The sequence below is a fragment of the Electrophorus electricus genome, chromosome 3 (assembly GCF_013358815.1).
Source record: "Electrophorus electricus isolate fEleEle1 chromosome 3, fEleEle1.pri, whole genome shotgun sequence".
Lineage (NCBI taxonomy): Eukaryota > Metazoa > Chordata > Actinopteri > Gymnotiformes > Gymnotidae > Electrophorus > Electrophorus electricus.
Genome location: NC_049537.1, coordinates 25140608 through 25161577, shown reverse-complemented (window position 1 = coordinate 25161577; position 20970 = coordinate 25140608). Strand labels below are relative to the sequence as shown.

At 39.1% G+C, this 20970-nt stretch overlaps 3 protein-coding genes across 3 annotated transcripts; 1 reads left to right on the top strand and 2 right to left on the bottom strand.

The window, feature by feature from the left end:
• Positions 1 to 742: 742 nt before the first annotated feature.
• Positions 743 to 5666, bottom strand: cipcb (CLOCK-interacting pacemaker b). Its single transcript, XM_027031918.2, has 4 exons — positions 5427 to 5666; positions 4089 to 4237; positions 3812 to 3987; positions 743 to 2612 (listed from the first exon to the last, which is right to left on the bottom strand). Exons 2-4 carry the CDS (start codon positions 4195 to 4197, stop codon positions 1767 to 1769), a joined length of 1131 nt encoding a protein of 376 aa, XP_026887719.2. The 5' UTR covers positions 4198 to 4237; positions 5427 to 5666; the 3' UTR covers positions 743 to 1766.
• A 5483-nt stretch (positions 5667 to 11149) lies between these two features.
• Positions 11150 to 14701, top strand: LOC113569010 (zona pellucida sperm-binding protein 4-like). The gene is made up of 10 exons (XM_035524395.1): positions 11150 to 11191; positions 11383 to 11436; positions 13097 to 13223; positions 13311 to 13498; positions 13575 to 13672; positions 13758 to 13897; positions 13969 to 14161; positions 14259 to 14406; positions 14473 to 14548; positions 14625 to 14701. Exons 1-10 carry the CDS (start codon positions 11150 to 11152, stop codon positions 14699 to 14701), a joined length of 1143 nt encoding a protein of 380 aa, XP_035380288.1.
• Positions 14702 to 18849: 4148 nt separating this feature from the next.
• On the bottom strand, positions 18850 to 20690 carry LOC113568906 (zona pellucida sperm-binding protein 3-like). Its single transcript, XM_026997081.2, has 8 exons — positions 20136 to 20690; positions 19945 to 20063; positions 19770 to 19873; positions 19515 to 19692; positions 19332 to 19440; positions 19177 to 19262; positions 18980 to 19068; positions 18850 to 18905 (listed from the first exon to the last, which is right to left on the bottom strand). Exons 1-8 carry the CDS (start codon positions 20688 to 20690, stop codon positions 18850 to 18852), a joined length of 1296 nt encoding a protein of 431 aa, XP_026852882.2.
• Between the last annotated feature and the right edge of the window lie 280 nt (positions 20691 to 20970).

Below are 20970 nucleotides of genomic sequence, written 5' to 3'. Positions count from 1 at the left end.
TAGTGAACTATGAACTAGTGGTTCATTTGTAGCTGCCACAAAAAAAAAGTTTAAATACCATTTCTGACAATTATTTTTCACAGGCCAACTGAGTTTCACTAACCAAATAAATCTTTAATAAAAGCAAGATGACAGTAGGTAGGCCTCAGCTGTTACTAGTAATCAATTTTATAAAGAAAAATAGCCACCACTTTAAATTTATACCATTTCAATATGCTGTCTGTCAATCCAACCTCTAAGAATCTGAGCATTACTGAGGGAGTGGAGAAAATTGTCTATTAAGAACATTTATACACAGAACGTGAATGTGACAATTTGACATAATATATACACATTAACAGGGATTCTGGAGCATGCAACTTCTATTGTTGGGAAATAAAGGAAGCTGACCTGCTTGAGTGAAAACACTGCATTACCCTCAGGCTTAAATATCTTAAAATACAGGCTTGTGAACGGATGCAGTCAGGCTTCAGTCCTGTCAGTAATATGTTAATGTTATGATTAAGCACAACCAGTAAGGATGCATCATGTAAAGAAACATGTAGTTATATAACTCTTATCATTTATGTTCATTTAAAATAAATAAAATAGAAAAACACTTTAATTTTCAAACATAAGTAGCTCTTTATACTTTACTTTAGAAATTAATGACAGGCCAAAATATGGAATAGTTTTGAATCAACTATTCTCGTTGTACTCTCATATATGTGGGGGGGGGGGGGGGGGGGGGGTGACTATTTTGGTGTCCATGATGATACTTCCAGTGTCTCAAGCTTTTACAGATCAAATGTCTGTGCTGTGGGTCATACACACGAAAATCTGGTCAAACATTTCCTTTTAAAATGTAATAGCCATTGAATCTTTGGCTTGGCTGATAAAACCCAGAGCAAATCCCACAACATATAATTGATTAATATGCATCCATCACATGATTTGGTAAGTGGTAGTAATGCTATGGCACCTTTTTGATGAGCAGAGATAAAAGATACATAACAGAAAACTTACAAATGGTTTACAATCAGAGTTTAAGTTAAGGCTGAAGCTACTAAATGGCTGTGGACAACCTCAAAAGACATGGCGATAATACAAAATTTCACACTATAATATTTTTTAATTTTCAGCAGTAAGCAGATTTGGTTTAAAAAATGTTTTGAAAAAAAGTCGTAATGCAACAAAACCATAAAATGAAGACATACTGAAATGACATCATTCTGTCACATGACTCCACAGAGCATTGAGGTTTCAACCTGTTTTACCTACTTATGTTTACATTACAGGCCTATATTTTAAGCAAATACCACCACATTTACATTTAAAAACTAGTCTCCCCCGTTCATTTCCCTCTATATCTAGCTATGGTACTGAGGCAATAATATATTATTAAAGCCCTTATGAATGTTTTGAAAATTGACTGAAGATGTGCATTTTCTTTACTGCACAATGGGAAATAGCCATTTAATCATTACTGTGGTTTTATTGGTCTATGTTTTATTAAGGGGATCAGGAAGCCAATGCAGTTATATGCTTTCTTAATTACTTTTGTCCCAGTTCCTGAAGTAAAGATGCCTTATCGCTCACCCCTACTAAAATACTGTGGTTTTGACTACCAAGTTATTCACTCTCTTTTTCTTTGACATGTCAAAGGGTTCATGTGGTGGCAGGAATCAAAATTAGGAAAATGAATATTTCACTGTAGTAGTAGTAATAATAATAATAATAATAATAATAATAATAATAATAAAAGGCAATCTGAATGTCTGAAGAATTTAAGTCTCGAGCTCGTGTCCTACTTCAACTGATCCACTGTTTACAGACTTCTTATCACCCTCCTCCTGCATGCTCAGCTGTAGCTTACTCCACATATGCAGGTCTCCTGTCTGCAAGGCTTCTATGAAGAGACTGGTGTGTTCACGAAGCAGATCCAGCTCAGCCTGGGTCCGTCGATTTTGGCGAATTAGCTCTTTAGTACGCAATGTGATGTCCAGCAACCCTGATTTGCTTAAAATATTGTAGGTGTTGCAGAAACGCTTTCTCTTGTTGCTGCTGTCAGAGTCACTGTCTTGGCCGATGCCATCCACTACGTTTGTGTGGGTCTGTAATGCCTTGGTATGCATGTCTGTGGGCACTGCAAGGGGCTCCAGTTTTTCAGGAGCTAACCTTTCACCACTGGGGCCAGTGTTGGAATCAGCAACAGCCATGTGGGGCTGAGGCGATTCTGGAAGATGTCTGCTTGGTGTAAAGTGGCTTGGAGTGGAGGAGGCTGAAGAGGCACTACTTTGTAAACCTTGCTGCTTGTCTCCATGAGGTCGGCCTTGACCGCTGGAAGACGAATTGCAACTCTTTACCAAGCCAGTAGTGCTAGAGCTGCTACTGCTGCTGCTGCTGCTGCATGCACCATGTGGGCTGTCTCCAGGGTGAGGAGCGATTTTGGGATAGGACTTTAGGATGGGGAGGTACTTCTTATGCCTGTGTCGCTTACTGGGAGGTCCTTTTGGCGTAGTGGCAGCTCTCTGAGAGACCACTGGTTGGAGGAAGACCACTCTGGGCTGCTGAACAACCTCAATAGCTGGATTGAACCCCCAAGGCTTCAGAGAAGACGGGTTATCATCAGGCTGTGAATAAATAAATATAAATGATTTTCAAGAGGTCAGCTCTTACAGTAACCATAGTCCCAATTACAGAGGGAACAACCATGCCTTAGGGCAAGGACAACATAGGCTTACTAAGTATGGTGCTAAGAACACCCAGTTGCAATATAATAAAACTCAATAGACGTTTAACACACACCTGTAGTTTTCTTGTGATTGGTCTTCCTGTTAGATTTAGTGGAAGTGAAATTAAATTTGCCCTGAATGTTCATGAAGTTGACTAGGGATACACATCCAAGCTTATTTGCATTTTTTGACATCAATACTACATTAACAATACATTGTGCAACCATACATCCTTCACAAATAAAACAAAATTCAGGTTGCTTTATTTGCTTACCCATATAATTTGTTTTCTATAATGCATGCAAATTAGGAACACCACAAATGACTTAACAGAAATGAAATATCTCAATATACAAGTTTAGAAATTGGAGCCTCACTTAGTCCTTGTAATATCTGTCCTAAGACTGAAGTCAGCTCAACAACAACTAATTTCTTATTGTCTTATTATTTCTAAAAAGATTATTTTAAAGTTATAGAAGAAAACCATTAGACAGTGGATTACGAAATGAAGAAGTACTCTACACCTGCAAAGAATTAGGGGTATGTTGAAAGATAAACTTCAGTTTAGATAAAATCAGTTTAGACAAGTCTGACACCATGTAATCTCTCATCTCAAAAATGACTATGATGGTTTAGAAGACTACGTAGCACTCATCAGAAGGGTCTGGGCTCGTTTAGGATTATTTGATTTAAGTATTTTTTTTCTTTATCCTCTTTTCTTTCATTTAAAAAATTTCTCTAGATTTTGTGTTTGCTGAATTTTCCCCTTTTGCATTTGCAAAATTGCAAATGTTGCAAAATGGAAGCACTGAAACAATTTACAGTGTGAACCTATCATGATGCTTCTCAATAAAATATAAACAAAATATATGTGTTAAGTTTATAATAAGTTAAAAAAATGTACATTTATAATAAAGGTCACATGAGCACTTTGAATGATATAAAATATTTCACATCATTTCTTAATGCAAACTGACCAAAATCCCATGGTTTGTTTATCTTACTGTAGCAATGCCTGGTTTAAAACAATGCATGGTTTTTTTTCAATGATTAAGGCACACTGTTCCTTACAATTGACAATGGGTATTTTGTGTTACCTGTTTGAGAAGAACATTGTTCATGATAATCATAGGTGATAGATTCTGCAAAGAGCCACTCATGACAGCCAGCTGAGAGGTCTGAGACCTGGAACCCGCCATCGCTGGCAATAACGGCAGAGAGGCATCATCTGTGTCTGTTTGGTCAACTGCACTTAGATGTTCAGAACTCGCATCTATTTAAACAAACAAATAATCAAACCAAAATAAAGTCTCAAAACAATTTAAAGGATTCATATTTCAAAACCCAAACCTAATTGCATTCTCAATTACAGACCTGAGAAACCAGAATCCCTTTCAGCATCTGGTTTTGACTTCTCTAGTCTCTTCATTTTAGATTTGCCTATAGTCCTCATGAAACCATCCTCTTTCAACTTCATGCTCATCCTGGCTCCACTCTTTTGGCCCAGTCACTCCAGTCTCACCCTGCAACAAGGGGCGATGAAGTAAATACAGAAAGCCAAAACTTTGTTTAAAACCTTACAAGAAAGCGTGCTTCAGGCTTTGTGTCTAAATGAAAAAAACAACTGTAGTAAACAAAAACAAAAACAAAAAAAATCCACATCCACATGAGCATACAATACCAGGAAAAGCAAAAATAAAAGATACTAAAAGCTATAGTTAATGAGAATGTTAGAAATAATAAACTATAGATTATTAAGAATATGGCATGTCCATATATATATATATATATATATATATATATATATATATATATATATATATATATATATATATATATATTTGTGTGTGCTTTTACATGTTGCTGGCAAACTACACGTGCTTTTTCATCACTAGTTTATAGATTTGGGATCAGCACAAAAGCTCTGTGACTAACTAATGAGAGCATGCAGAATTGTTATTGGACACACGGGATACTATACATGAACCCATATCAACGTATCCTCGTTATTAGTTTAAAGGACACGCTTACATGGTCAACAAATGCAGTATTTAGTTGGGGTTCACAATCAGACTAGGCTTTACACGCAGCAAAAAAATAAAATAAAACTGCCCTTAAACGTGTAACCCATGGCTAGCTAAATGTCGCCAATTGGCTCTTGTTTTAATTAGCTAGAATGAACGTAATTAGCTAGCTAGATAGTCAGCCAGCCAGCCAGCAATCTAAAAAATTAGCTACAGTATATAACTAGACATTCTTGCCTAATCCTAGATTGCTGACTAGTTTGGCAACCAAACTAGCTAGCTGGCTAGATAGGTTACCTGCGTTCTCTCATCACATAGGTGAAATGAACTTGCATGTGCACTTTGATTCACTTACCTCAGCAGCTATAACGTACTTAACTAGCTAGCTGGCTACTAATAATCAATTTTAACGTTATTGGGCAGCTAAGATAGCTAAACTAAGATAGGGTTAGATATCCAGCGTCAGCCATCGTATAAGGCTAATAACCTTAATGGTTGCTTGGCTTGCTAGCTAACCTAGTCAAATAACTTGCGCCTAGTTAGCATCCAGTAGATTACAAATTGTTGTCCAGACTTTAAGCGTTTACGTTATGTGGTCAGCGAACATTAGTTTCGCTTTAGGTAGTTTTGAAGACTACATTACAAAGACATTCGTATGCCTAATGGGTGGACAGAGTCAAAGCCCTACCTTGCTCCGTCCGTCTCCGTCAGTGTTGCTCGTCCGTCACTTAAACCTCCAATAAGAAATACACGATGCCGTCCACGACACCTCCGACACAATAACGCACCAGCCAGTTGGAACGTTTCTCATCCGCGAGAGTGTGGCACGTGGGTTAAATATTCCAGTATTTACTGCAGCTCTTTCTTTGCACTAGTATAGCAATTGCGAAATCTGGACTATGTTTTTTATGCGTCTTTGTTTTTAGGATGTCCTTTTTTGGTAGGACGTAGGGAGGGTCTGTCATAACCACTGCTCATAGAAACGGGATACGTCAATTTCTATGATTGGCTATTCCCACCCACTGGAACTTATCATACTTTCCAATTGGTCAGAACCACGAACGTTATGCTCAAAAACGTGACCTCTCACCGAATGTGGAGCAAACTGAGTACATTTTGTTCAACCGCATAGCGGCGCCGCTGACGACAAGTAGAACTATGGAGGTGTCGATCAGTTAACAATATTTGTATTACATAACATTTCCAAAGCGTGCACTTTATTTAGTTTATTTGGAGGTAAAGGCACGGACACTGACTAGCCTACACATTATCCCCGGACATGAATCCCACCGAAAATGTTAAACATTTATGAACATTTTTCATTGTTTTGCTAACTTTGACAAGAACGTAGTCACATGCCATCAGAACCAGGTACAACTTGAGCTTCATTTCATACTTACTATGTAAGTGGACTATTATTGTGTTTCCCAGTATTGTACAAGACAGTGCTGTAATGGGCCCCAGACGTTAATAACAAACATATTGAATTGCCATTGAATGGCAGTTTAATTAGACAAATTAAGTTCTGATCATTATTACAGAACCTTGTGGTCTCTCATCTCGTCATGAATTTGTTATTTGCACTACTAATACAGTGCCTATCAGAACAGAGATAAATCAGGTAAAAACAACAGATATGATTACTAGTACCCAACTCAGTTATTCCCTGAGAATGCTTCATTGCCAGTGGACTGCAAAGTGACCAAATATACTGTTTACTGAAATAATCTCAACACATTGTGGTCTAAACACCATGAATAAAATACTATAAATGTAAATTAAAAATATAAATGTTTTAAATGAGCTTTGACTTTAAAAACAGAACTATTGCAAAATACTATTACTGATGATATGGTTTTTGTGGTTAACCATCAAGGGCATGGATCTGTACATTGCATCCCAGCAGTAGGTTATTAAAGTTTCAGTATGGCCTTTACAAATTATCCAACTTATTTCTCTGACAACCAACAGAGGGCAGTTGGGAGTTTGCTGATCACATTTCCTTTTTCCTTTTCTTCTCCCATATGATATAGATGTAGGTATTCTACTAACTTGAATTAGATTGATTTTAATATAAAGAATATTGGGGGGGGGGGGGTGTACCTATGATAGCTTCTATGATACAACTACAATCTAAAGATGATAAAATTGTATTCATGAAAAAAAAAATCAGAAATCTCTCAAGCAAGAGAGTCATTTAACGAGGTCATGGGTTTAAGACCTGCACTCACAGGCATGGTGCTCTAAAAATGAAAGCTGAATATACCATTTGGTCTTCTCTGCTGGGCTTATCCTCACCAGCTGAAAGAAAAGGAAGTGGCAATAGAATCATATAATATATGTAGAATTAGAATTTATCATATTGTACTTGAGAGGGGTACAACTGAGCTCTGAAAAGTGCACATGGCCTACGTAAAAGCACTCGGCCTAATAGAAGTAACATGGTAAAACTAACTGCACTGTGATATTGTGTGTGAGGGTGGGGGAGCACCCTAGTTTCTAATTATTACAGCATCCAGAGCAGCGATTCACTGAGACAGACCTGAATATGGGCTCTACGACACCTGGGTATTCCTTCCCCATCATCACCATGCTCTCCTGCAAGCGACACAGACTGCAACCTCACCTTGTGAAATGGCATCACTAAAATGGAGGATACAGAGTTTTTCAGTTGAGATTTCAACTATGTCCCCTCTAATTCCTGTCATTACTAATTCAGTGTATTAATGTTGTACAACTTTTTAAGTACAATTTTTGAGTAACTGAAGGCCTTGCTCAGGGACCCAACAGTGGAAAATTGGCAGCAGTGGGGCTTGAACTGCAAGATTCTGATTACTAGTCAAGTACCTTTCCCATTGCACTACCACTTCTCACACATATTATACACACTCCTACGAAATAACACCAAGTAAGAAACATTAAATGTAACGCAAGTTAACAGAATGCCAAAAGTTTATATCCTTTAAGTTATTATTACATGTGTTTGCACATGTGTTTTCACATTCATTTGTAAGATTCCACCTCGCCCAGTGTAGCATTCCTAGTTGGGCAGATGGAGGCTTGCCCTAGGCCACAACCCTCAGCTCCCACACCTAGTTAGAATAAGCCTACTTCATGGTTATTATAATTGGCCCATCAAAGTCTTAAATAAAACACATTGAAGTGGCAGGTCCTCCATTGGAGAGCAATGAGATAAGGCTTCAGTCAAAGATCTCCTAAAATACTTCACTCATAGAGTTTTCATATTTGCAATTTAGCACACACCAATGTAAATGCTATTTCAATGCAAAATGTAAAATATTATTTTGGTTAAACAAATGAAACAAATAACAAATAAACAAACAGAAAAATCACACGTATTTCTGAATTTTGACTATATTGCTATATTATTAATAACTGCATTGTTTTCATAACTAATCCACTGAAGAAAGAGGGGTCTAATTCAGGTGTTTTAGTCCACTCTCTTTAATTGAGTTTGCCCAGTCCTCCCTTGTATAGAATCCCTCAATCCCTCAACCAAATGATGACAGTTGATCTGCAAATTATAATTAGCGCACATTTACCTCCTTAAATGGCATGTGAAAGCTCATTGCCTGCCATGTATACGTTTATGCTGCGTTTTTTAAGCACTTACTCCTTTTCCCCTCATGTTTCATGGAAAGGAAATTCCTGATGATACTGCAGACACAAGTGCTAATTCTGTTCTCATAATGATTTTTAATGAATTGTGGAATGAAGGAGGATTCCATACTGACATGTGACTTGGAGCCAGAGTAGCTGTAAGGTGATAAAAAAAAGCTCTGGTCTGATCAGAAAACACACACAGAGTGCCCAGGAATGTAAACAATTAGGAGAGGATTGTGAGCACCATTTAACATAAACTTTAAGAAACACATGACTATAATATATAGGATAAATAACTAAAGGTTTTTGAGTTATATAGCAATGTTGAATTCAGAAAGCTATCTATATATTTTTAATTCTAAAAGTATAAAACTGACTAAAGAATTTTGACTAAAGCGATTTTATTGTTACTTCTAGTTTCCTCAGCATCTGTGACTACACCTATAAACACGGGTGATAATGTGGTTGATGTATAGGGAGAAGAGCAGTGGAGAATGACAGCCATTTCACACCCATTCTGACTATGAAACAATATGGCAGGAAGGAGCCTAGCTTTACATGCTTTCTACACACACTGCAACGAGCATTGCACCTAGATTATGTCTGCATCACTGTCACTGAACTTAGTTGAATACATAACCTTATAGTAGCACTTTACTAGAACACATAGTACATATTCTACTGTTTTTCAGAAATAAAACTTTATTATAATGCTACAACTTCCACAAATTCTTGAGTCTTATTCCTGAGTTGTATTTAACTCCTTTACTAAGCAGAATGTATACACAAGGGCTCGTTTTTCTTAATAAATGCACCATGTTGAACAGAAAAACATGATTTTTTTAATAACACTAATTTTATCTCATTGTTATTTAATCAGAATAAAGTAAACAGACTGAATGACATTGGCTGAATGCTCTTCTGTAAGGCTTTTCTTTGCCAGGTTTTCCAGGTAAATGTGTTCTACCCAAACACAAACAGGCAGCTGTGAACAGTGTCTGCAAGAGTCCATTATCAAAGGCACTGAATCACTTAACGGCAGTGAAAATCAGATCTCTGGAAGGAAAGGTTGGTGACACCACCTAACCACCATGGTCAGAGACAACTCCAATATGTCTTTAAAACAAATGGGGTGGAAGACACCTGTCAGGATCCTGGGCCCAAACATTTACACCCTTCTAAACTCAGATTTTATTCAGTGTTTTATGCACACTGCTCTGCTACCTTTTAACACTACAGATTATCTAGTTTTACGATTAAGAATGCCATGTATGACAGATCATCACACATAAAGGTCAATTGTTTTAAATCTAATAATATAGTTTAACCACAGAAACCCCACTGGACCAAGTGTTATCCACCTACCATTGGCATCATTAGGCCTGTTTGAGGGGGGATATAGTCAACAACTGCCCCCCCAAATGTTCTTTAGCTGGCCAAAATAACCATGTTATTCGTTTAAATTGTCAATTGTTCTCACTCATTCTATTTTATTCAACTGTTCCATCATGTATCCAAATTTACAATATAGTGAGAAAAAGGGGTACTGGGACATGGGAGAGAAACCTGAATCACAATTTGAGTCTGAAAGATATTTGTACAATCTGTGCCACCATTACCAATCTCTCTGCACTGCATTGGGAATCATCTCAGTCATTTTGTGTTGTGCTCTGTGTGAGACAGAGGATCTCTGTGTCAGAGAATGCTGCTCAAAGTTCAAGTTCAAGTTCAAAGAGGTTTTATTGTCATTTCAGCTATATACAAGTACACAACAAAAACAAGACAATGTTCCTCCAGGACCATGGTGCAACACAAAAACAACAGTGCAACAGACAACATGCTACACAAGTGCAAACAGTGCAATATAGTGCAAAATGTAATTAAATAAACATTAAATATACAATAATAAATACAGGACAGGACAAATACAAAATGAGTAGACAGTGCAATTATTTAGTACAGTACACAGTACTGGGCATATGTACAATTGCCTGTTACAATTGTTTGAAATGAAACCATATTTACTTGCTATCCAAAATACCATTAAGCTAGCAGAAGAACCATGATGACTGATTAACAAATGCTAATGTGACAGTTAAAAAGTGAACTCAAAAGCAGCTTCTGCAGTAAACAATTTGACATTTAGGGAAGCCACTACTACTGCATTCCATTACTCATTTCTACTGCTGTAACACTCAATCCCTATGTTAAGGCCTCCTAAACCTAGACAGGGTAACATAATTGGGAGCTCGTCCAGGATTCTTTTTTTTTTCTTTGCCCCTTCCGTACATTTTGGTGTTTTTTATTTTGTGCTGGTTGGTGGTTTTCTCTTGTGGGTCGGGTGTGTTGTGTGCAGTTTTGGGTTTTCGGATCGTGTGTTGGGAGCATTTCTTTTAAGATGACAAGCTTTGATTTGTCTGTTTTTACTCTTTGTCCTACCCTGGAGCAGTTTGACCTGTGCTGGTTTTTACAGATATTTATGTAGAAATTAATTGCGACACCCTTAACAAACATACTTGGCGAGAAAGTTGTCTTTGAGTGGTCCCCTATGTGTCAGGATGTTTTTAATGCTATTAAAGCATTATGATGCCATACTCCTGTTCTGTCTTAGAACACCCTTTTTGTTATTTTTCAACAAATTTGTAAAACAGCAATTAGCATACAGCACCATAGAAAAAGAGGCACTGGGTCTCATTAGCCCTGCAACATTTTGAAGTCTATATTGGTGGCAGTTCTCAGCCGATTACAGTATATACTGACCATAATCCCTTGCGCTTTCTTAGCTGTATGGGGAACACAAACCAGCGTCTCATGCGCTGGTCCCTCATTGTACAAGGGTTCAACTTGAATATCCTGCACAAAAAAAAGGAATTGAGAATGTGATAGCTGATGCCCTGTCCCAGGCTTAGATTTATTTGGTGTTTTATAATTGTTAATGTATTTTTTAACATGGAACTTCTGGGGAGAAATCCACACTTAAGGGGTTGTGTACCTTTGTGTGTATCTTCCCTGTGTTCCAGGTGTTGCCTCTGACTCTCCAGTATCCCCCATCCAAATCCATACCAGGTTTTCCAGTGAGCAGAGGACTATATAAAGGTAAGAGGCCCAAAGAATGACTTTGCTTGGGGGCTCATTGGAGAAGAGACTGGTGTTGCTAGTGGTTTTGATGCATTTTGATCTTGTGTTTGCTTGGCTTTAGATTCTCCCTTTTGACTTATGGTTTGCTTTGTCCCTTATTGGTTTGGTTGCTGGATAATATTTGTATCTTGTATGTATTGTCCTGTATTTAGTTTCACACTGCTTGTAGGGAGTGGTTGCCATTTTGTTAGGGTGTGGGTTTATGTCTATTTCTAACAGTGTAGCCATTTGCCTTTTTGTTTATGTTGCACTTGGTCACTCCTGACCCTATTGCACCAGTTTCTTGTCTTTGAACTCCAAAACTTGTAAATGCACTAGACCTTTGCTGTCAATTTTAGTGTCTGGTTTGCATGCCATTTTTCATGTCTACTGCTGTAACACTCAAATCCTATGTTACGGCCTCCCACCCTAAATAGGGTCGTAAAACGGGTGTTAATGGATGGTTTGCTCTTTTTCCATTTTTTCTATACGCACAGAGGGCCTAGACCCAAGTTTCTATAGACGCCTCTGCCGTTGACTATTACTGTACACTTTGATAAAATCTCAATGGGTTTGTGTCGCGCAGTGTATGAGAATGATCATGTATAACAAATATAAAAGTAAACACGTAATCTGAACGTCTATGACAAATGCGCGCAATGAAGAAATGCTAAATGTAACGTTATTACAAATCAAACTAAAAACGACTTTTGCATTAAACAATACAGCATTTAGGGAAAGTGTTAGTGGATGGTTCTTTCATTTTTGCAAGTTCTCCTAAATTTCTAGCGACGCCCCTGAGAACATGGATCGTACAAAAAGCGCTACAGTTGTTAGTAGGGTCATCCAAATGTCTGCACTCTTAAGAATTTCAACACACCATTCTAACGTTAGCGATACATAACATCGACGCAGACCTGGGATCATACCTGTTTACAGTTCGCAGTTTTATTTTTATTTTTATATTTCTATAATCTGCATCCTGTTTACCAAACTGAGAGTACAGTTTTCAAATGCATGAGCACAGTTTGCTAAATTCGGAGTACCGTTTATAATTCCGTGGGAACACAACTGAGAATACAATTTACAAATCTACCAACTGTTAAAAAACGAGGGAACTCGGTGGGTACAGTTTATAAATCGAGAGTATAGATTTTACGGGACCAACAATCTCCAGTTAGGCTTTACTTTAATCTCCTCACGCCTTAGGCATTATTTATACTATATTGACTTTTGGCCACTTCTGATAGGCCCGCCTTCTCCACAGCCTTCCAGTCCAGCATGATTAACACCTTTGATTAGGCTCAATTCACACGTAACACAAGAACGGTCTGAAAAGTGATTAGTGGTGAATGGAAGAGGGGTGGAGCTATCATAACAGAGGATTATCAACAGTATAAATAATATCAAGAAGTGTTCAAAGTTGATGTTTGCGTGATGGAAGGGAATTGGCACTTGTTTCACTTGCTGGTGTGTAACTGGCTTTATGTTTCATGCTATGCACATCCTCCACTGCAGAGATTTCTAGGTCTGAGGCCTAGGACTGCATTTCTTCAATCAAGTGAAAATCAACTGCCTGATAATTCTCAACCACAGCTACCGTTGTTCTATGCTCAGCCTTCACAAAGATGTGCAGTTGATGCATATGATAAAGTGCAGTGTGGGCAACATAACATTAGTGCAGCTGACTGTGAGTCCATAAACTGCTGCTTTGATGGGCACCTTTGCTACTATGGAAAAGCAGGTAAGCACCTTACAATATTGCTGACCAAAATAAACTTGGTTATTTATTGACTTGACTTGAGCCAAAACTGTTTCCCCATGCTGTTAGTGACTGTCCAGTGTATCAGAGATGGCCAGTTTGTAGTGGTTGTGGCTAGAGCTACCACTCTGCCTCAACTAAGCTTGGATTCAGTCTACCTACTGGGTCGAAATGAAGCATCATGCAGCCCTGTTGAAACTACTGCTGCCTTTATCATTTATCAATTCCCTGTCACAGCTTGTGGAACAAGGATGACTGTAAGTATTTAGTGGTGGCATAACGCATGGTTGCATAGTCTTGAAGTGATGCACAAAACTGTATTGTCCTTCATAGGTGGAAGATGGCTATTTGGTCTATGAAAATGCAATAACCTCAACTTATGAGGTGGGGATAGGACCCCTTGGAGCCATCACAAGGGACAGCCAATTTGAGTAAGTAAACTGTCTTGTTTGGCTGCCTTTTGATCAATGTTCTCCATTAACATTACCTCCTTGTTAGGCTTCTCTTCCAGTGTAGGTACTCTAGAACTGCAGCTGAAGCATTGGTTGTGCAGATCAGTGATGTTCCTCAGCCTCAACCAGTGGTTGTTCCTGGACCTCTAAGAGTGGAGCTTAGACTAGCCAATGGAAACTGTTCCTTCAAAGGATGTGTAAACGGTAGGCTTCTAACACTTTTTTAAGTTCTCAATTGAATGTTCAGTTGGGTGTAAACGTCATTGCTTTAACAGGAGATGTGCCATACTCTTCATACTATGAAGAGGCTGACTACCCAGTCACAAAAGCTCTGCAGGAGCCTGTTTATGTAGAGCTGCGCATTTTGGAGAGGACTGACCCTAATATTGTTTTGACCCTGAGACACTGCTGGGCAACGTCCACTTCTGACCCACTCAGCCTACCCCAGTGGGATCTTGTGGTTAATGGGTATGTAAAGCCATCTTGTACCCCCTCCTTTTTTTGGGGGGGGGGGGGGGTTGGTAGGTGTTTAAAATGTTGTTAGCCTGAGTCTTTTTGCCCATAGGTGCCCCTACTGGGATGACCGTTACCTGACCACATTGATTCCAGTGAATGCATCTTCTGGCCTTCTATTCCCCACCCATTACAAGCGCTTTGTTTTAAAGATGTTTACCTTTGTGGATCCTGCATCAATGGTCCCTCTGATGGAAAGGGTATGAAACCTTATTGCTGTTGACCCATTTGCTCTACTCTTTTTGTAATGTGATTGTACTCTTTAGGTCTTCATTCATTGTAACACTGCAGTGTGCCATCCAACAGCAATGGAGTCCTGTGAAAAAAGTTGCACCCGACAAAGTGAGTGCTCCCTTTTGCCATTTATTTATGCATGTATGCATGATCTGTAATTTAACCTGTTCTGCATTTGTTTCAGGGAGAGGGGTTGCAATTCTGGAGAAAACTAATCTAGATACTGTGGCTTCCAGTGGTGAAGTGATTTTATTGGTGTAATTTTTTTTGAATAAATTTGATAAACTCCCTTTAGAGTTTGTCTATGGGTTTTGAAAACATCCAGTGATGTAACTAGGATCTACTCTACCCTGGTCCAAAAATCATGACTACATATGTTTAATGAAGTCATGTCTGCCTAGACATGCAATAGGGTGAAACTAGCATGATTCTCACTTGAGACTGAGACCAAGTCCAAATTCCTCTCTGGCACCTTCAGTGACTGGCCAAACCAAGGTTTATGCTGAACTAGCCATTTGGACTGCAATAGCAATCTGTCAACTAATTGCCCCAAAAAGCAATAGAGTCTTGGGTTCACTGCACCTTGCATAGTTTGCCAGCAACTTGGTTCAGATGTGCTCACCCCCCCCCCCCCCACCTTTTTTCTAAAAACCAAGCTACTTTTTAAGATTTGTGCCTGTGAAACCAGTTGTGTGCACATGGGGCTGTCCTGCAATAAGTGTGTTCAAAGAAACATGCATAATTGCAGAAAAATCCATGTTGTACCAAGAAACATTTCTTGGGTTTCCATGCCACTCACCCTTTCCAGCCTTAGTAAAAGCTTCCTTCAAGGTTCAAAGAAGCACCCCCCCCCCTCCCTGAATTCTATTGTGTCCTTGTGGGTTGAGGTTTGAAATCTAACATGGCTGTGAACAAGAATGTAACCACTGTCACTGGTGTATTTTCAAAGGTTTCTATGCAGAAAGGCCCAACCAGGTCAAATACTTGTCACAGATTCTTTTGAACATTAATAGATTAAATTAACTAGTTTTCCATAATATTTGAGTTTAATGCTTCAATGTTTGCAGAACAAACAAGGCTATGCATGTAGCATCAAGACAAGTTTCTTAGGGTTTCACTGTAACTCAAGCTTTCCCACCTCTAACGGCTTCCTTGGCTCTTGAGGGGGCCCCTATTGAGGATGGTCAACAAGTGAGGCTTTCACTCAAGTTGATGCTTTAGAAATCAATGGGAACGGTCTCTTGCTCTTTGCAAGAGCCCATCATAAAGATGCTAAGTGCTCCATATAGTGGAAACAGTAAAAGGGAAGCAGGCCAGTCAGAAGTCAACTCTAGTCTTCTGGTCTGTACTCTGACGAGTCATCACACCACTGGCCCACCTTGTGAAGGTTCATGTATGATCTTGTTGGTATACAATTAATTTTCTTTCAAAATTCTGTCAAAAAGAATTGGTGGCCTGCCTCAAACCAGGGTTGCTGTGGCCACAATGCAGAGTACTAACCAGTATACAATCATGGCACTGCTTTCTTCACATGATGGCTTTGCACATTGCTTTTATCTTTTAATTTGTACCATGCCAAAACTAAGCATCCCATTCTCAATCCTATAATAGTGAAGAGCCAAAAACTGCTTCATTAACTGCCCTAAGATCCTGTACAAACATCCATTCATCTGGTTTACCCTAGGCTCTAATCTTTTTCACTGGGAATATCTATTCTTTAACTGGGGAATTGTCGCAGGGGACACTCCAGCCTGTAACTGTTCTTCAAACACTGTTGTAATGTCACTGATAGCTTCCAGTTAATTGGCTTTATGTGCCCTGTAGTCTGTTTTTAGGAGTTATTTGTACAGGAGCACAATTCTTAATGCTATGTCAGTTTTGCCCTTTGCCCAAAGGTTTCTGGGTACTCTTTTCAGTTCTTCCTCAAAATTAACCTTTGTGAAACACTCCTGAATTTTCATCCTCCTTTGGGCTATCATGGCATTTGATGCCAACAATGGCATTTGATGAAACATGAATGTTTGCAGAAAAAACAAGACTAGCCATGTAGTGTCAACACAAGTTGCTCAGCTATCCCTGTAAGTCAGGGGATAGGCCATATGGGGTGTTTGATTTACCCGATAGCCTCAATGCCAGGAAATTACCACCAGTGCATGACATCCAATTCAGTTGGTTGGTTGCGAGTAGCTTCAAATTTCACAGTGATTAGGTGGACTGAGTGGTGCTTTCACTCAAGATGATGCTTTAGAAATCCTGTGATAAAGATGCTAAGTGCTCCACATGGTGGAAACAAGGAATCAAACCTTCAGTCCTCTGATCCCTACTCTGACATGTTATCCCTTGCAGCTCTGGCCCACAAGTGATGTCTGTATCCAATAAATTCTTTTTTCTGTCGAAAAGAATAAACTGTAGCCCAGAAGGCTGTCCTCCCTGACGCAGCTGACTTAAAAGGCTGGTGTGATAGTTTCAAACAGCCTTCATGTAGAATACTATCCACTATACAATTATGGCACTGCTCTTCCAATGAACTTCCCATGTTGTTTCAATACATACATTTTTCACATTTCCCAGCTTTGTTTCCTCTTCAAAGACACTACCTAATGATAACACTTTAGTGGCCAAGTCTTATCAATTTCTAGATTATACAAGTTTGTAAAAAGTCTCACAGAGCCACATCCCATATGTGGCCAATCAGGCTGAAATTCTGGTAATTTGTAAGATAATCTAGAAGTCAACATCTTAGCACATTCTGAAGTATTTCTACTTTCAGCCAGCAAAAGTAGAAGTGTCATACAAGTCCTAGCCCTTAATTTTATTCAACACATGAATAGTAATGAGTAAAATGGCTAGTCCTTGATACACAAAACAAACATGACTTTGAAGCTTATTCTAAATGAAGTGTGTGTAGGGCAGTATGTGAAGGTTATGGTTTGGCACAGGATATTTGCCTGTGTATAATTACATTTACACAACCATTAAGATGATCAAACTACTAACCCATGCATTTATAAAAAAGTTACAAGTGTTAGCAGACCCTATAAGAATATGCTTTACTAGGCTCCTCAGTACAATTAATCCTCATTATTTCCTGTCACCCAATCAGCTATAGCAATAAAACATGCTATACAGCATGTTCCACAGAACCAATTAAAATTTGAAAGCAATCATGCCTTCTCTGTCACTAGGCCAAAAAGTCTTTCCCAGGAGTGAGGTTGAGATGAGTTTTAAATGGCAAATGTAGAAATATTAACACTTATAGCAGTATTCTTGAATTCTCATGGTTGTCCCTTATTTTTTGCCTTATACTCATGTTTGAATTCTATTCTTATGTGGCTCTAGGGGGTGTCATGAGTACTAGACCTGCATGCATCTAAACCACTAAAACAAACTATGCCACCCTCACTTCTTTCAATAGGGAATGAGGCAATCCTATTATCACCCTTCCCCACACAAGCACTTGCCCCTAAAGGACAAATGGTAACCATATGAATAGATCAAACTAAACTCTTCATCCAGTTCAATGGACTAAAATTTGTCGATAACAGCAAAAAAAAAGCACTATATAAAAATAAATCATTAAAAAAGGTCACCAAGTGCATATGCGTTTACTCAATTTACACAACCCAGTTTATCATATCCAATACCCCACAATTGATTAACAATTTCACTTGGTGTACACAGTTACCATCTTATGCTGCACTGGCTCCATTAACAGCACATCATACATACAGGTGTACTGACAAAACAAAAAAAGTCTACAGCTGCTTTCCTTGACTGGTCCTGTGAGAGAAATCATTCAGTGCATTGACAATTCAACATTACCTTTGGCCAGATTCATTAACTACAATTATTTCAGTTACCAAACTGCACTAATGAAAGATTCAGTGAATAGTTCAAAGTCAGTATTATATTGAGGTTCACCTACTACTAACTCAATTTCAAAGTTTCTCACCCTCTTTGGTTTCACCCACCAGAGGGGGGGAAAAAAAAAAAAATTAAAATAAATAAATGCCTTGACCATTGCCACAGCCGAGCATGCCAACAGTAAGTCACCCTGACTAAAGTGCATTTAGATCAGATTCGCTGCTCTACAGCAATACTGCCACTTGCTGGGCCCTAGAACCCTGCTCTTCAGTGACTGCCATCCCTACCACCACAATCCACACGGTCTTAAAGCCTTCCACTATTAAAAGGATCCTACCCTCTGCACAATTTCTTTTCAAAGCCCCCCCACTTTTTTGCTGTATTTTATTAAATACTGATGCTTTTAAAAAGGTACAAGTAAACTTTAACAAAGACTTGCTTCCATTTATAAACCACTATAGCCAAGCCACAAGTTCAATCAGTGAAGACGGCTCATTGAGTCAATAGACTTTATTTCTTAAAAAAAACAAAACCCCCCCCCCCCATCATTTTTCCAGAACAACAATAGGGCCAATAGTGGCTTCAGCTTCCCACTGCAGACCTGCAATTAAAAAAGTTAGACTCAACATCCAAAGCTGGGTGGATGACTAATGGAAAGGGCAGTGTATACCATACCTTGGACTTTTGCCAGGTCTCTACCAAACCTGTATTCACATTTTGTGTTGCAGCAATTGCATACTTGGTTGTCATCTGCAGGAAGCCAGCTAGAGAAGGGTTAGAAGAAAAAAAAAAAATAATAAAAAATAAAAAAGTTAAATTCCCCCCCCCCCCCTTTGGTGACGATTGGTCTCCAACTTGTGATGAAGTAATACCCATTGGTGACGAAGGAACAGGCCTTATGCTCTACATCTGTTGGGGATGAAACTGGAGTTGCCTTCAGCATACATGTGATGTAGACCTGCACATGCAAGGCTGAATTAGTAGAATTTGATCAGGCATGTACAAAGTCTGATAATGTCCAACATACAGAACCAGTGTCTTGTTGGAACTGGAATGTCTCCAAGTGAAACTGCAGTTCACCATCATGCAACCTGGGTAAGAAGCTGGAGTTGGCAATCTTTCCATCAATAAAGCACCTGATTGGGAAGGAGAATATTTGTTAAAGAAAAAGTTAGAGGAAAAATAAGAAACCACAGGGGTACTTTCCTACCCATGATTTTCAATGAAGGAATATCTAGGATCTGCTTTCATGTTATGACTTGCTGATGCCACACAGTTGTCCACAAACACACGAAGTGGTACATGGTGGAACTGGGTCACAGATGCCTCAATATTCATGACCTCTCCCAGGAAGTATACATTGGAAGGCCTCTCAAACTTCCAGTCATCTGCAAAGACAGAAGACAAGCAACTTATCTACCTGGGTGCAGCATCAGCCTAGACCAAGACCAAGATCTATACAAACCAGTCATGAGTCTCAAAGAGAAGACCAGGAAGTCCTCTGCCACTTCAGTAGATGCATAAGGCATCCAAGTTGGTTGCAGTGCATTGCTGCTCACATTATGTTTCCTACAAATTTATAAATATTTTTAAGACAATGTATATAATGTCATAAGAAGTAAAACCTCAACACTACTCACCTAACATAGTGACATTCAATACCAACAGCAGCACCACGCATGCGAATGATGGGCAGCCCAGATATAGTTAGAGGTTTGTAGACAAGGCTAAAGGTATACACCAGTGCATCCTCAGTCAGCTAGAATAAGAACAATGAGGTAAGCCAAAAAGCCACTTTATATTCAGCCACACCATATTAATCAAGTCTTACCCGTGTCATACTATTACAGCCCTGCAGTGCTGAGTGAAAGACCAGCACTCCTGCAGCAGGGTCCTCTGCTGTAACAGCACAGCCACCCAAAGTAATAGATGATGGGTCAACCCATTGGCCAGTGCCAAAGAAGTCTCTCTTCACTTCTACCTGCACTGCATTCTCACCACATTTAACTGCTATGCTCTGGGCTGCTCTGGGCTGCTCTTGCAACTCAGAGTGCACCAGTGGATGTTTTGGTTCTCCTTGCACAGTAGGAAACTTCCAGGGTAACTTTGTATCATTATCCTTTACCTTTGGGCTTGGCTGGACAACAGGTTGGGTATCTGCTGCAACATTTGGCACTGGTATTGGCTCCTGTGTTGGGAGCAAATGCACTGTTTGAGGGTATGCCCGTGGAAGGTACATAGGGTACTGAACAGGCTTCAAGAAGTCCTTAAACTGATGATTTGGTATCAGTGCATGGGGCCAAAAGCCTACTGGAGCTTGTGCCTCACAAAAGTAACTGACTACAAACAGCACCAAAAGCCTAAGAGCATCTTGCTTAAACGCCATTGCTACAATAACCTCAATGCAACCACAGTACTACTGGGTAACTGGTCTTCCCATATACAGAGCACAATAATCTAACTCCTCCCCTCTCATTATGAAATTGATTTCTGGACCTGTTATATTGGGAACAAGCAGACATCAGGTTTATATGGATCAGTAATTACCTCAGTAATTTATTGGCAAATACATACGTATACTATTATTGTTGCACTATAAAACTGACAACAGTCATTAAAATACATTTGTTTGACTTAAACCTATAATTTAGCCCAAGATGATAACA